The sequence below is a fragment of the Lepus europaeus genome, chromosome 5 (assembly GCF_033115175.1).
Source record: "Lepus europaeus isolate LE1 chromosome 5, mLepTim1.pri, whole genome shotgun sequence".
Taxonomy (NCBI): Eukaryota; Metazoa; Chordata; class Mammalia; order Lagomorpha; family Leporidae; genus Lepus; species Lepus europaeus.
The window spans coordinates 137,283,554-137,298,707 of NC_084831.1; the positions used below are offsets into that span (position 1 = coordinate 137,283,554).

General features: G+C 49.0%; 1 protein-coding gene across 1 annotated transcript; it reads right to left on the reverse strand.

Annotated features, from left to right (window-relative positions):
• Positions 1 to 3,984: 3,984 nt before the first annotated feature.
• Positions 3,985 to 14,179, reverse strand: MYOC (myocilin). The gene is made up of 3 exons (XM_062193778.1): positions 13,512 to 14,179; positions 7,328 to 7,453; positions 3,985 to 5,254 (listed from the first exon to the last, which is right to left on the reverse strand). The coding sequence occupies exons 1-3, from the start codon at positions 14,071 to 14,073 to the stop codon at positions 4,470 to 4,472; spliced, it is 1,473 nt and encodes a 490-aa protein (XP_062049762.1). The 5' UTR covers positions 14,074 to 14,179; the 3' UTR covers positions 3,985 to 4,469.
• Positions 14,180 to 15,154: the final 975 nt, after the last annotated feature.

Below are 15,154 nucleotides of genomic sequence, written 5' to 3' on the forward strand. Positions count from 1 at the left end.
TCTCTGTTCCTCCTTCCTTCTTCCATCCCAAAGCTGGAAGCAGTGGTTGATGGAGAGACAGGAATCACAGCAGGCTGGTGCAAAAGGCATTCTCATCACCTCTGTGCATGTGCCATGACAGCTCACCTCCTCATATTCCACTTCTCATTCAAATACCTGGCAGATAAAGACACTGAGTAGGACAAATGAGTTCCTCCATTCTGAGTTCGGAATTGTCTAGTCTTTTAGAGTCTACTGTTAGTAAGGAAGAGTGATAATGCTCAGTTGTGGGGCTGAATTGTGTTGCTTTGTCCCAAGTTCCTGTGTTGAAGTCCTGGACCCAGTACTTGCTATGACTGTCTTTGGATATAGGGCCTTTTTAAATCCTGGTGCATGAGAACCAGCTGCTAAAGGTAGAAAGGGTCAAGAGACAAAAAAAAAAGTAAATAAGTCCAGGACTTCACTGAGCATAATTTTTTATGGACTTGCAGAGAGAAGTGTGTCTTGGGCAGCAGCAAGATGTGAGGATCCTCGCACCACAAAGCAGTAGGAAAGGGTGTCTATGCTCAGCTAGACAAAGATGGCCCATGGCCAAACAGAATGTACCTGGACTTTCTCAAGAAACATTAACATGTCAGGCATCAGTGAAGAGACATTTTGGGCATCAGTGCCTGGCATGAAATACTCAGTAGCATATCTTAATGACTTTGCTTATCACATAGATTTTGGGATGAATGTCAGGGTCGCCCATGGACAAGTTGGTAATTATGACCAGGATGATTAAAATGGGGTCATTAGAGTGGGCCCTAGTCCAACTGACTTTTGTCCTTTTTTTTTTTTTTTTTTTTTTTTTTTTTTGACAGGCAGAGTGGACAGTGAGAGAGAGACAGAGAGAAAGGTCTTCCTTTTGCCGTTGGTTCACCCTCCAATGGCCGCCGCGGTAGCGCGCTGCGGCCGGCGCACCGCACTGTTCCGATGGCAGGAGCCAGGTGCTTATCCTGGTCTCCCATGGGGTGCAGAGCCCAAACACTTGGGCCATCCTCCACTGCACTCCCTGGCCACAGCAGAGAGCTGGCCTGGAAGAGGGGCAACCGGGACAGGATCGGTGCCCCGACCGGGACTAGAACCCGGTGTGCCGGCGCCGCAAGGCGGAGGATTAGCCTGTTGAGCCACGGCGCCGGCCGACTTTTGTCCTTATAAAAGGAGGATATTGGGAGGCCAGTGCTGTGGCACAGTGGATTAAAGCCCTGGCCTGCAGTGCCGGCATCCCATAAGGGTGCCAGTTCAAGTCCTAGCTGCTCTACTTCCAATCCAGCTACCTTCTAATGCACCTGGGAAAGCAGCAGAGGATGGCCCAAGTCCTTGGGCCCCTGCACCCATATGAGAGATCTGGAAGAAGCTCCTGGCTCCTGGCTTCAGCCTGGCCCAGCTCCAGCCATTGCAGCCATTTGGGGAGTGAACCAGCGCATGGCAAACTTCTCTTTTTCTGCCTCTACCTGTCTTGGTAACTCTGTCTTTCAAATAAATAAAATAACTTTAAAAGAGAGGATATTAAGACACAGGGGGAAGACAACCATGTGAAAGCCAAGGAGAGAGGCTCAGAAGAAACCAACCCAGTCAACACCTTGATTTTGGACTTCCAAGCCTACAGAATTGTGGGAAAGTAACTTTCTATTGTTTAAGCCTCTCAGTATTATGGCAGCCAAAGCACACAACTCACCAGGGGAAAGACTTCCTGAGATCTCCTCCGTTTCCTTCTACTCACGGTGTGTGTAACCTCAGGATTGACTGCTGGGGCAAAGAAAAGCTTTTCATAGTATTGTCTTTAGAACCCATGCTAGGGAGCATTCTCTCCAAAACCAGGGCTTTATTTTTTAAAACAACATGTATTTGAAAGACAGAGAGGGAGAGAGAGAGAGATGTTCCTCTTCAAATGCCTGCAACAGGTGGGTTTTGGTCAGGCCAAAGCTAGGATCCTGGAACTCAATCCAGATCTCCCTTGGGGGTGGCAGGGATCCAACTACTTGAGCCATCACCCACAACTTCCCAGAGTGCACATTTGGAGGAAGCTGGAATCAGGAGCAGAGGCAGGACTTGAACCCAGGTGCTCCAGGGTGTGGGTGTCCCAAGTGGCTACCTAACCACTATGCCAAGTGCCTCCACCTCCAAGGCTTTGACTTTAAGAGCATTTATCTTAGAAATCAAAAGACTAAGAGGCTGGTGCTGTGGCACAGCGGGTTAAAGCCCTGGCCTGAAGCACCAGTATCCCATGAGGGTGCCGGTTCTAGTCCCGGCTCCTCCTCTTCCGATCCAGCTCTCTGCTACGGCCTGGGAAAGCAGTAGAAGATGGCCAAGATCCTTGGGCCCCTGCACCCATGTGGGAGACCCGGAAGAAGCTCCTGGCTCCTGGCTTCAGATCGGCACAGCTCTGGCCGTTGCAGCCATCTGGGGAATGAACTATCAGATGGAAGACCTTGCTCTCTCTCTACCTCTATCTGTAACTCTTTCAAAAAATAAATCTAAAAAAAAAAAAAAATCAAAAGGTTGAGCTGTGGCCTTGTGAGCAAAAACCTGAAAAGATAACAGTTAAAGCGCTAAACTGTCCCCTTCCAGCAGTCTGAATAAAGTTTGGGAATGCAAGAGGTCTTGAAAGAGAGAGTGAGGGAGAGGGAGAGTGAGCTTAGGTTCTAGAGAGCTCCTGATGAACCTCATGTAGCAGATAGTTTGAGGCTTGGGAAAGCAAAGGAGACGTGTGCTTGCCTCCAGGCAAAGCTCATTGTGGGTGGCAAACCTCTAGGGGAAGTGGCCTGGTGCCAGCAGGAGGCAGCAAAACAGCAAAGGGGCACCTATGCTCCTGTGATGCTGGCTGGCTCCAGAAACTGCCCCACATCCCTGGGGACACATAACAGGCTGGGAAAAAGCAACAGTCCTGGTGAATCTGGCCAACAGAGCATGGAGGATGCCAGAACTAGAGCTACATACAGAGATGTGCATGTTAGCAGCAAGTTCTGGACTAAAAGCAAGCAGAGTACCCTGGTCCCCACTTAGGTCAAGTATGCATGTCACCTCGGTGGGAGGTGGAGAGGAAAAGGCCAAATTGATCAACTATGTGCTGATAGGGTGGGCTCCAAGCTGAATTAGTAAAACTGCATTTTACCATTATGCATATTTTACCATTTACCATGATGGCAATTGAAGAGAAATTAGGTAGGTTATTACATGTGGAGCTATTATTTGACAGACATAGAGTTTCTGTTTTTACAAGATGAAAAAAGTTTTGCAAAAGGTGGCAAGAGTGATATGAACTATTTAGTATCATGGAACTTGCACTTATAAATGGTCAATGTGGTCATTTTTTTTTTAAAAAAAAATAGGCTTTTTAAAATTTATTTGACACATAGAGTTAGACAGTGAGAGAGAGAGAGACAGAGAAAGGTCTTCCTTCCGTTGGTTCACCCCCCAAATGGCTGCCATGGCTGGAGCTACGCCCATCCGAAGCCAGGAGCCAGGTGCTTCCTCCTGGTCTCCCATGTGGGTGCAGGGCTCAAAGACTTAGGCCATCCTCCACTGCCTTCCTGGGCCACAGCAGAGAGCTGGATTGGAAGAGGAGCAACCGGGACTAGAACCTGGTGCCCATGTGGGATGCTGGCGCCACAGGCAGAGGATTAACCATGTGAGCCATGGCGCCGGCCCCAATATGTTCAATTTTGTGCTCTGCATTTTATAATTTTACATATTAGCAAAATTTAATGCAATCAGGTTTGCTCTGCTGAGAGAGATGGTGGCTTATGAAATACACACCCACAACAAAAATAAGAATCGAAGTGAAGCAAGAGTGGAAAGGGTGAATTAGGAGAGACTGGAAAGATTGTTTAGAAAGAGCCAAGAACCTCAGGAGCCAGAGAGGAAAAGGTGTGGATTTCACTGTTGGCAAAAGAATTTTCTGTTGAGTGGCCTCTGTGCTCTTCCCTTAAGCAAAGATTCTCATAAGGCTCAAACAAGAAATGTTGTGCAAGATAATTTTATTTCACAGGGCAGAAAGTTATGTAATATCAAACTGAGTTCTACCTAAAATATTAGAAGTCAATTGTAGCGAATGCATTCTACAGAGGTTTGGTGCTGGCCACAAGGGCTACTGTTGTTTCTTTAGAAATCCTGCTCTTGATGGTGGCTTATGGGAACCATATAACATGAAGTAACTACCATGCTTTATAGCTTTTGCCTCAAATAACTGGAAAACATGAACTATTTCATGAACCAGACAGAAGAAAAGAATATCTACTACAATATGAAATTCTCTAAGTACTGCATGGTACTAATTGCTAATTGCTGCACAGTCTGATGGTAACTGCAAACATCCATCTGGATTAATGCATGCTTGGAAAGCAGAGAGAAGCCGTGCAGTCCCCAGCTGGCTGGCCCTCCTCAACCTTCTCCCCAGGAGCCCTGAACATCGTCTTCTGCCACTGCTGGTAGCACCTGGAGGCTTGTCAAATCTTGGACAGCTTGATGTCATAGGTGACCATGTTGAAGCTGTCCCAGGCAAAGAGCTTCCTCTCCAGAGGGTTGTAGTCGATCATGCTGCTGTACTTGTAGCGGTTCTTGAATGGGATGGCCAAGGGCTTGCTGATCCCAGTGCCTGTGTCATAAGCGAAGTTGACGGTGGCATCAGCCGAGGAGTAGCTGCTAACAGTGTACAAGGTGCCACAGATGATGAAGGCATTGGCAACCGACTGCTTACGGATATTGGTCTCCCAGGTTTTTTCAAGTTCCAGATTCTCTGGGTTCAATTTGGAGAGGACAATGGCACCTCTGGCCTCCTCGGTGCTGTAGATGACCCAGAGACCAGTCTCATCCACAGCCAGGTCAATGTCCGTGTAGCCACCCCAAGAATACGGAAACTGCCCGTGGTAGCCGGCTCCAGGGATTTCCTTCTCGGCCTTCACTGTCTCAGTGTTCAGCTCAAACCTGATCACGGTTCTGGACCTAGCACCCTGGAAGTAGAGGCTGCCTGCGTACACCACGGCACCTGTGCTCTCCAGCGACCTGGGCAGCACGTACACCTTCGAAGGGTACCCCTGCACAAACTGGCTGATGCGGTCATACTCAAAGACCTGGCGGATGTCGGTGCCGACCGTGTCGATTCTCCACGTGGTCTCCTGGGTGTGGGGGGACGTGGGCTTGGGGTCTCTCATCCACACGCCATACTTGCCAGTGATTGTTTCGGCTGTCCTCAGAGTGACAGGCTGTCCTATCCAAACTAGTTCCCCACATCCTGGGAATGAATAGAGCAAAAGAAGACACCACTTAGCCACACACACTCGTTGATGCACATTCAGGGGCACTGTGGAAGCTCAGCAGGGCCCTAGTGCAGACCACTGGGTTGAGATCTGGGTTTTGCTACCTGCTCACTGACTGTCACTTTCAGTAAGTTACTTAGCTCTCTAAGCTTTAGACTTCTTGTTTGTAAAGGGGGATCATAATAGTGCATAGGGTAGTGGGGCTGTTGTAAGATTTAAACTACTCATAATTAGACATGTGAATGCTTGGTATAGAGGAACCACACTGTGAATGGGACATGATGCCAACTCAGTACTGGGGGCAAAGATGAAGACTGAAGAAAGCTTCAGCTGTATTTGCCATGGTTTTCTAAAGCTGGGCAGGGACTAATGGGTATTCGTTATATTACTCTTCAGGATTTTCATGTCCAATTTATTTTGCTGTTGAAACATGAGAGAGGAAAATTAACTCATTCTAAGGATAATCTCTCTACAACAGTTTTTCATCCCTGATAGGCCACATATGAGCATACTTGAAAAAGTTCATGAAAAAGGAATTAAAAGATAAATTTATTTTGACACAAAAATATTCTGAGGGGCTAGAGTGGTGATGCAGCTGGGTAAGCCACCACTTGCAATGCCAGCATCCCATTTGAGTGTCAGTTCAAGTCCCGGCTGCTCTGCTTTGATCCAACTCTCTGCTAATAGCCTGGGGAAGCAGTGGAAGATGGCCCAAGTGCTGTGCCACTGCTACCCAATGTGGGAGACCTGGATGGAGTTCTGGGCTCCTGGTTTTGGCCTGACCCAGTTCCAGCTGTTAGGACCATTTGGGGAGTGAACCAGCAGATTGTATCTCTCTCTCATTCTCTCTCTGCCATTCTGCCTTTCCATAACAAATAGAAAGAAATCTTTTAAAATGAAAAAGGAAATATTTAAATTTAAGTTTGGAAATTCATGTAGTCTTTTTTTCATAATATGAATTCTCAGAATGTTTTGCAGATCCTTCAAATTTCATGCATCTTCTACACGCATGGAACAAAGTTTGGGGCAGTGTCTAAGACATCCTTTGGGAAATCCACAACCCATATCTGAGTGCCTGGGTTTGAGTCCCCCCTCTGCTACTGATCAGCTTCCTGTTAGTGCACATCCTGGGAGGCAGCAGGTGATGGCTCAAGTACTTGGGTCCCTGCCACCCATGTGGGAGACCCAGATTGGATTCCAGGCTCCTGACCTCAAGTTAGCCCATTCTTGCATGTATTTGGGGAGTGAAACAGCAAATGGAAGAATCTCTCCCTGCCTGTCTCTTCTATCTGTCTCTCTGCCTTTCAAATAAAATGAAATAAAAAAATTAAACTTGAATGTAATTTATAAAATATAGTGAAGTGATGGTTGAAAATTTACATTTAGTGGAATCAGCACACACTTCTGTATTTTAATGGGTGTCTTCGGTTTCCTCAAAGAATATGGAGATTGTTTGCTGCTCATATCTCAGAGAATCGCATTTTAAATATTTCATGACCCTAAAGTTCCTTTTATTCCCTTCAGTATGAGCAATAATAATCACTAACATCGATAGCCAAAGGTTCTGAAAACCACAGTTGGGAAACACTTTGGAGATGGGCAAACCACACTTTTCCTAAGTGATCAAAGTTCAGAAAAAATACCTGTAGTAGCAGATTGTCTATTGACAGGGTCATGTCCCATAAGTGGTCCTAGATAACTCTATGAAGGAACTACCAGAAAATGTCATTTTTCAGGTATAATTAATTCTATGTGACAATCAAGAGGGTGAAATAAACGCATTTCTCCTCTTCTCCCTGGGAAACCCAGCCCAGCCTGGCGTCCCTAGTATGGGTGAGAAGGCAGAGCTCCTGACTGGGAAAAGTTTTTTCTGCAGAGCTGCCCTGGCCGGAGAGCTCTGCTCCTCACGGGGTCCAACCCCTTGCCCACAAGGAAGTCACTTGCTCCCCTGCACGGGGGCGTTTACTCAGTTACTCTGTATTGACTCTGAACACAGGACTAGACTGTGGACAATGACCATGATGCCTCGATGGGATCTGAATTCTTACCGTTGTCTCCCTCTTCACCCCTGGGGAGGACAGGTGCGTTCTCCTTCAAGATTCGGGAAGCAGGGACTTCAGTTAACTCCGACTTCAGCTCCTGGAAGGCCAAAGTGTCCAAATTCCATTGAGAAGCTATAAAAAGAGAGAGAGAGAGAGAGAGAGAGAGAGAGAGAGTTGCACTGTGAGAAGAAATGGGCCACGGACTGACTGTGTGGATGCCGAATGCATTTAAATATGGGATCTCAGAGATCTGGTGTTTGAGCTTTGCTCTGGGACGGTGGCCACGGGTGAGGTAGGTGATGAACGGCAGCACAAGATAAAACAGCTTCAGAGAAGGCTGGTGACTCTTGGAGCTGGGTGATGGCTGTGTTGGGGTTCTTTCTGTTCTCTGTACTTTGGGGACTTTTTAAAGTCCCAGAATTAAAAATCTCACAAATAATTGTATAGCAACATGCCAGAACAGAGTAGGATGCTCAAAATAAAATAAGGTTTACACAATTAAAGTAATCCAGAATAATTGATTTATGAGGAGGTGAGATACGACTTCAGGAACACTGAGAAGGTCCCTAGCCTCTTCTTAGATGTGTGAGTTTCCGCGGTGGCAAATGTTCTGCCTCTCAGAGCTGAAAGCTCCATTCTGGCTCTGGAAAAGCAAAGCGTTTCTCCTTACTGTGAGCGCGATGTAGACCTACCCCAGTAGGGGGCACTAGAAGGACATCGCAGGAGGAGGAAGGTCGGGTCTGGGGCCTGAGCGTGCAGACTCTGCTTAAAACCTTCCCTCGTCGCAGCCTCTGTGACCTTGCAGTTTGGGCCTGGCATTGCCCTTCACTAGGGACACCAGGGACCCTGCGCGAGGATCCGAGTGCTCTGATGGCCAGCTGCCCCCCCCCCCCCCCCCCCCCCCAATTCGCGACTCCCACCGTACCCACGCAGGCTGCTTGTTTCCCTCTCCACCCGCAGACCTGCTCAGGCCTGGGCAAGCCAGCCACCTTCTCTGCTGTCTGATTCCTGAACGCTACTTTTCCCAAGGAGGTCCGAAGCCCCCCCCAAGTCGTCCTCCCTCCAGGGCCCTCCCGCAACCCTAGGGTGCCTTCTTCTAGCCTGGTTAATGACTGTATGTAATAAATTTCCCTGCTGAATCCGCTGTGCGCTTTCTCTCCTGATTGGACCCAGACTGCTACTGGCAGCCTTCCCAAAGCGGCTCAGCTCTTTGGGGGAGTGACCCAGGCCCTGCAGCTCGCTCAGTGAGCACAGAGCTCCGAGGCCGTGTGCCCCATAGCTGTTCTCCCCCACCGCCAGAGAAGAGGTGGCACAGGTGCCAGCTGGGTGCTGAGTCCCTGTCCTGGTGCCACCCCCTCCCCAGGACCCTGAGCAGGGGTCTCTGCAGCTGGTGCTTTCTCTCTACACTCTTGCAGGAAGCTAACTCCTCTGGGTAAACAAGAGCCACAGTGGAACACAATGTCGGGAGTGGCTTCCAGAATGACCACAGGCCGGTTCCCAGCTGGGTTGTGAGCCTCCTGGCTTCTTCTCCATCGTATCAGCCAGAGCATCTGGCAGCAGCCGGGCTCCCAGAGCGGCGCCGTCTGGCGAGAGAGCCACGGGCAAGGATGCAGTTGTGTGAAGGGGCCTGGATGGAGCCAGAAGCTCGGGCTTGCAAATCTCAGCTGTGCGACTTCGGACTAATGATCCAACCTCTCTGAGCCCTAGGCTGCTGACCTCCCAAAAGTATCAGGTTGTGCTAAGAAACGGTAAATGTGGGTCCGGCGTTTTGGCACAGCGAGTAAAGCCGCCGCCTGCAGCTGCGGCATCCCACATGGGTGCCAGTTCAAGTCCTGGCTGCTCCACTTCCGACCCAGCTCTCTGTTATGGCCTGGGAAAGCAGTGGAAGATGGCCCAAGTCCTTGGGCCCCTGCACACACGTGGGAGACCTGGAGGAAGTTCCTGGCTCCTGGCTTCAGATCGGCTCAGCTCCGGCTGTTGCAGCCAATTGTGGAGTGAACCAGCGGGTGGAAGACTTTCTCTCTCTCTCTCTCTGCCTCTCCTTCTCTCTCTGTGTAACTCCCACTTTCAAATAAAATAAATGAATCTTTTAAAAAAAAGATAAATGAAATAGTGCTCAACACAGAACTTATGAGAATATTAAGGATTGTATTATGTCAGTTAACTTTGCGGGGGCTTTTGTGTGTTTTTAATATTAAAATTATACCTATCTGGTAAAGATTCATGTCTAAATAAAATTCTGGAAGTTTTCTGTGTGCTCTGCCCTTATCTCAGCTTTATAGGCTCACCTCTAGAGAGTTCAACCTAGAAACTGAATTCATTAAGTGGTGTGATGATTTTTGTAGACGTTTTCTCAGGCGTTTTGCTCAGGAAGTTTGGTCAATGTGACAGAATTACATAAACACAGAAAAAGAACGCCGCCAACAGATTCCTAGGTTGTGGACAAATCTTTTGGGAAAGCAGAGATGAACAAATAGCTTGCTGTGCCAGGTGCTGTTTCCACCTGCCCTGTCTCTAGAGCGCACATGTGTTAGAGAAACACTGTCCCTGGTGGTGTTTTGATCATGGAGGGACTAAAGCAATGGCAAAACCTAAGCAAAAGAAATCCTTGGCAGTACCATCCGTTCTGGGGTGGCCACTGTGCCAGGCACTGTGCTGGGAGCTGCTCCCGGCTGCCTCCAATCTGCACAACAGCCTCGCTGGAATGTGCTTCCTATGCTATAGGCAAGGAAAGGAAAGCTGCAGCCCTAGCATTGGCCACCTCTGGCAACCCCTCTCGTCCACATCCTGCCCACCTTGTTCCCAGCCATTGCCATGCAACCTGGGTTCACAGGTGTCACCTGCAGGGACCTTGCCTCAGTCACTCTGGCACAGTTTCTCTGACTCTGTGTAGGAAGAGGAGGGTCTCTGCAAGGACCATCCTGGCTCTCACACCCACGTACTGTGGACATGCCATTTATATGGGGGACTTCCAGAAGATGGTGGGAAAATGGAATTAAAAGATAAGCTCAGGGGCTGGTGCTGTGGCACAGCAGACTAATGCCCTGGCCTGAAGCGCCGGCATCCCATAGGAGCACAGGTTTGAGACCTGGCTGCTCCACTTCCAATCCATCTCTCTGCAATGGCCTGGAAAAGCAGTAGAAGATGGCCCAAGTCCCTGGGCCCCTGCACCCGCATGGGAGACCTGGAGGAAGCTCCTGGCTCCTGGCTTTGGATCAGCACAGCTCCGGCCATTGTGGCCATCTGGGGAGTGAACTAGCAGATGGAAGACCTCTCTTTCTCTGTCTCTACCTCTCTCTGTAACTCTTTCAAATAAATAAAATAAATCTTAAAAAAAGATAAGCTCATTTTGGTGCAAAAAATATTGAAATCTATGCATAGATTTTTCTAAGAGGCATTGTTTTTTGTAATATTCATTTTCCATGAACTCTTTGAAGTACCCCCGTACACACACGCACACACACACATACACAACTGTAGAAATACATGAGATGTTCTCTGTCACATTATGTGCAGAATATAAAAACAAGTGATTTCTGTGATTCTAAGATTTCTTTTTTTTTTAATTTTTGACAGGCAGAGTGGACAGTGAGAGAGAGACAGAGAGAAAGGTCTTCCTTTACCATTGGTTCACCCTCCAATGGCCGCCGCGGCAGGCGCGCTGTTTCCGGCGCACCGCGTTGATCTGAAGCCAAGAGCCAGGTGCTTCTCCTGGTCTCCCATGGGGTGCAGGGCCCAAGCACTTGGGTCATCCTCCACTGCACTCCTGGGCCATAGCAGAGAGCTGGCCTGGAAGAGGGGCAACCGGGACAGAATCCAGCGCCCCGACCGGGACTAGAACCCGGTGTGCCAGCGCTGCAAGGCGGAGGATTAGCCTTTTGAGCCACGGCGCCGGCCTGGAGATTTCTCTCTACGTAACAACTGCATGACAGACAAAGTGGTGGTAACCTTTTGGGCCTTACCTTTGTCCACTCAACCTCACTGTCTCATTCCCCCGACTGGCCACACTCCCGTTCTTGCCACTCCTACATAAACGCTCATCCACACTGAAGTTCCAGCCAGCCCCTCCAAATACCCCTTCTTCCCCAAACCACGACCTTGAAGCTGACCTTTTGTCCCAGACATTTCTGTACCTTTCTGTCCTTAGTCTGTGGCATCTGTAAACCAGGTCAGCTGGGGGTCTTGAAACTCACTGCTCCTCATGGGAAAAAGCTGGAATTCTAGTCCTGGCTCTGCCTGTAGCTGGCTAGGTGGCTGTGCGGTCGTTGAGTAATCTCTCTGGACCTGAGTCTCCACATCAGCAAAAATGGGCCCGGGGGGCCAACGGCCTGTTAAGTCCCTGTCCAGTTCCACATTCCTGTACTAATGTAATTTCCTGCTCACCAAAGGGATCCACTACTAGAAAAGAATTTCCGAGTTTGAAGTTCATTGTAATTGAATGTTGCCCTTATTTCAGAAAGAAAGTAGAACAGCTGGGAAAGGCAAAGAGAAATATAAAATTAGAAAACACATTTAATAAATTCCCAAAGACTTGTTACATGACCACAGGACAATAAAAAAGGTCTCTATTTTTATACAGCCTCCCCTACACACACACACACACACACACAGGAGTTTTTGGGAGAAGGTAACCTCATTCAGTTAACACTCTGAACTGAGGAATCCCTCACATCACTTCTAGTAATAATTTCTCATTTGCTGTTGCGGGCTCAAGTTTGTCCCAGCTCTACCACTCACCAGCCCTGTGACTTTGGGCTCCTTAGCGTTTTTAGGAGCTCACTCTCCTGGGTTGCCAAATTTAGATAGAATCTCTTGCAGTTCTAACAATGCAGGATTTTTTTTTTAAATCCTCTATACTTTATAGTTGCTTCAGGAATTTTCTTTGTCATGTCATGGGTGAGCAGTGAAGGTGGAGAACTCCAGTAGATGCCCAAGGTCACACATAGGCACTGAGTTGGGTTTTCTTGTCTCACACCTAAGCAGATCTTGTTTTTTTCACATACAAAGCTTCTTAAGAAAATGTTTCTCATCATTTTATTTTGAAGATTTTCACACATACAGAAAATTTGAACAACTAAGACTCCCCATGCACTATTTACTTAGATTCATGCACCGATTGCTAATGTGGTCACATTTGTTTTACCTTTCTTTCTTACCCTTTAAAGATTTAGTATCTGCTGAACCATTTGAGAGCAAATTGCAGGCAATCTGATACTTAACCCTAAGTGCATGAATGCGTAGAACAAGGATATTCCCCTTCATAAACACATTATCTCACCCAAGAAATTGAACATTAACAGAGTAACATAACTCATAAGCAGTCTATCTTCAAATTCCCTCTGTTAGAGCAAACCTGTCCCTTGTGGCTTTTCCACTCACAGACCGTTCACTCCCCTTGGTGACCAGGACTCTCTTATCTCCCTTAACCCCCCGCCAAGCCCTCCCCTGCTGCTTCTCTTCTTTCTTGACATTGACATCTCAGAAGGGCCCAGTGGATCTGCTTGCTCATTTCCTCATGATTAAATGGCGAATGGCAGGAAACAAAACTTTCATGAAAAAGTGTCACATACCCAGGGACACTCTGAGCATCACACGAGCGGGACCGGGGGCGCGGGGGGCAGAGGAGCAGTGGGAACCATGAGCAGAAGCTCTGGCAGTGGACAAGGAGTGGGAAAGCTTCCAAAACTGCACACAGAGGGAGCTGACAAAGGGCCACCACCTCTTTATTATACCAAAGAAGAACAAAACCAAAACCAAAAAACCCAAGCTTACAGCTTCTCATTTCATAAATCTCCTGCAGTTTCATAAATAGAGGTCATTTTAACACCAGAGGGTAGGAATTACCGTCTCTGAGCAAAGATTCAAAACATGACTGCTTTCCAAAAAGGACAGTTTGCAACCTTCAGTCAATCATGTGCGTACACATCTCACCTGGCCCTTAGAGTTTTCATCTCACTCTGGACTGTAAAAACTTTGTCATGATGGACAAAAGAACTGGGAACCACTAACTAAGCAAAGCTGCCCAGAGCTGAGTGACTATGAATATGAGAAGTGATGACTTTCCCCTTCTTAATCCGTCTGCTTTGTGCTTGATGTGCAGCTGCTGGGAGAAAGGAGAGGGCATCTGTAACAGGTCACCATGAACCATGCCACCTGCTGGCCTGGGGATCCCTCCAGCCCATATTCTTACCTTCCCTGGAACCTGGAGGCACATTCTGAGAGGTGTCCCGGGCCTGGGGACACTGGCCCCTCGTCAGCCTCGCCACCTCCTGGCTGCTGCTCTCCAGCCTCCTGGCCAGATCCTCATTCTCCTGCATCAAGCGCCTCTTCTCTTCCTCCAGAGCTGACTTGTCTCGGAGGAGGTTGGAATAGGCTGCCTCCAGCTCCCTGGTTTGGCTTCCCAGCTGGTCCCGCTCTCTCCTCAGGGTGCCCAGTTCCTTCTGCAATTCCTCCTGGATCTCCTGGGGTCCGGTGGTCTGTGCCAACGTCAACCGGTGGAGGAGGCTCTCCAGGGAGCTGAGCCGGGCTTTGGTGGACTCCAGGTCTGCACGCTGGGTACTGCTGTCTCTCTGGAGGTCCTGGATGGCTGACATGGTCTGGCCCTGCTCGGGGCAGCTGGATTCATTGGGGCTGGCTACGCTGAAGGTGTACTGGCACCGGCCACTCCGGTCGTTTGCCTTTCGGAGTTGGGCTGTCCTGGCCCCCATGCCCCACACCAGGCCAGCCAGAAGCAGCAGCTGGACAGCTGGCATCGTGGGTCTGCAGCTGCAGCAATGTGCAGGGAAAAACCTTGGTGCAGAGGCTGGGTGAGACTTCCTCTGGAAAGCTCTGTGCCGCGAGGTGTCTGGATGGGTGGGCCTGCTGGCTCATGCCCGAGCCCCAGAAAGGCTTATATAGACTGGGGAGCCAGCCCTCTGTGGGGGGAGAAAGAGGTGGTCACGTGGGGCCGGGTGGGGCCGTGCACAGGGGGGCTGTCTTCACACTGCCAGCAGGCTTCTTGCAGAAACTTCCAGAGCTCTGTTTTGAATTTCTTAAAAAAAAAAAAAGTCTTACTGTGTGCACCCAAGACCCCAGTAATGGTCCCTATATCCCAACCCTGTTTTGTGGGTGCACACACACACACTCATCCAGAAATACTCATGTGCCCAGTTCAACAAGGTTCTATTTGTGGTGTCTACTCACTCTGTTAACATCATTGAGAAGCTGCTCTGAACCCGGCACTGTGCTAGGCACTGGGGGTAAGATGCAGCCCTGTCCCTGGAGCAAGAACACAGACGAACACAGTAGGCAGGGTCCGAGCACCGAGCCAGCAGGCTTCAGGGAGCGGCAGTGTTGTAGCGGCGGCCGAAAGCAGGAGTCTCCCCTGGCTCCCAGAGCCACAAGTGTGGGTGGATCTTTGAAAGAGTTTCCTGATTCCAGTCTTGAGTCTCGGGCCCCAGTATTAATGTCCACTTTAGATCAGTTCTTACGTGTGCGTGTGTGTGCATCCAGATGTGTACACACACCATGAACCTCAGCAGTGAAACCTGTGGAACTCTTCTCAGAAAGATGCTTTAAAAAAAGGCAGAATTAGAGACAGGGAGAGAGATAGTGGGAGAGGTCTATCTGCTGATTTACTCCCCAAATGACCACAACAGCCAGCTCTGGGCCAGGTGGAAGCCAGGAGCCAGGAACTTCATCCCAGGTCTCCCACATGGATGCAGAGTCCCAAGGACTTGGGCCATCTTCTGCTGCTTTTCCCGGGCACATGAGCAGGGAGCTGGTTCAGAAGTGGAACAGCCAGGACTTGAACTGGTGTTCATATGGCATGCTTGCATTGCAGGCAGCTGCTTA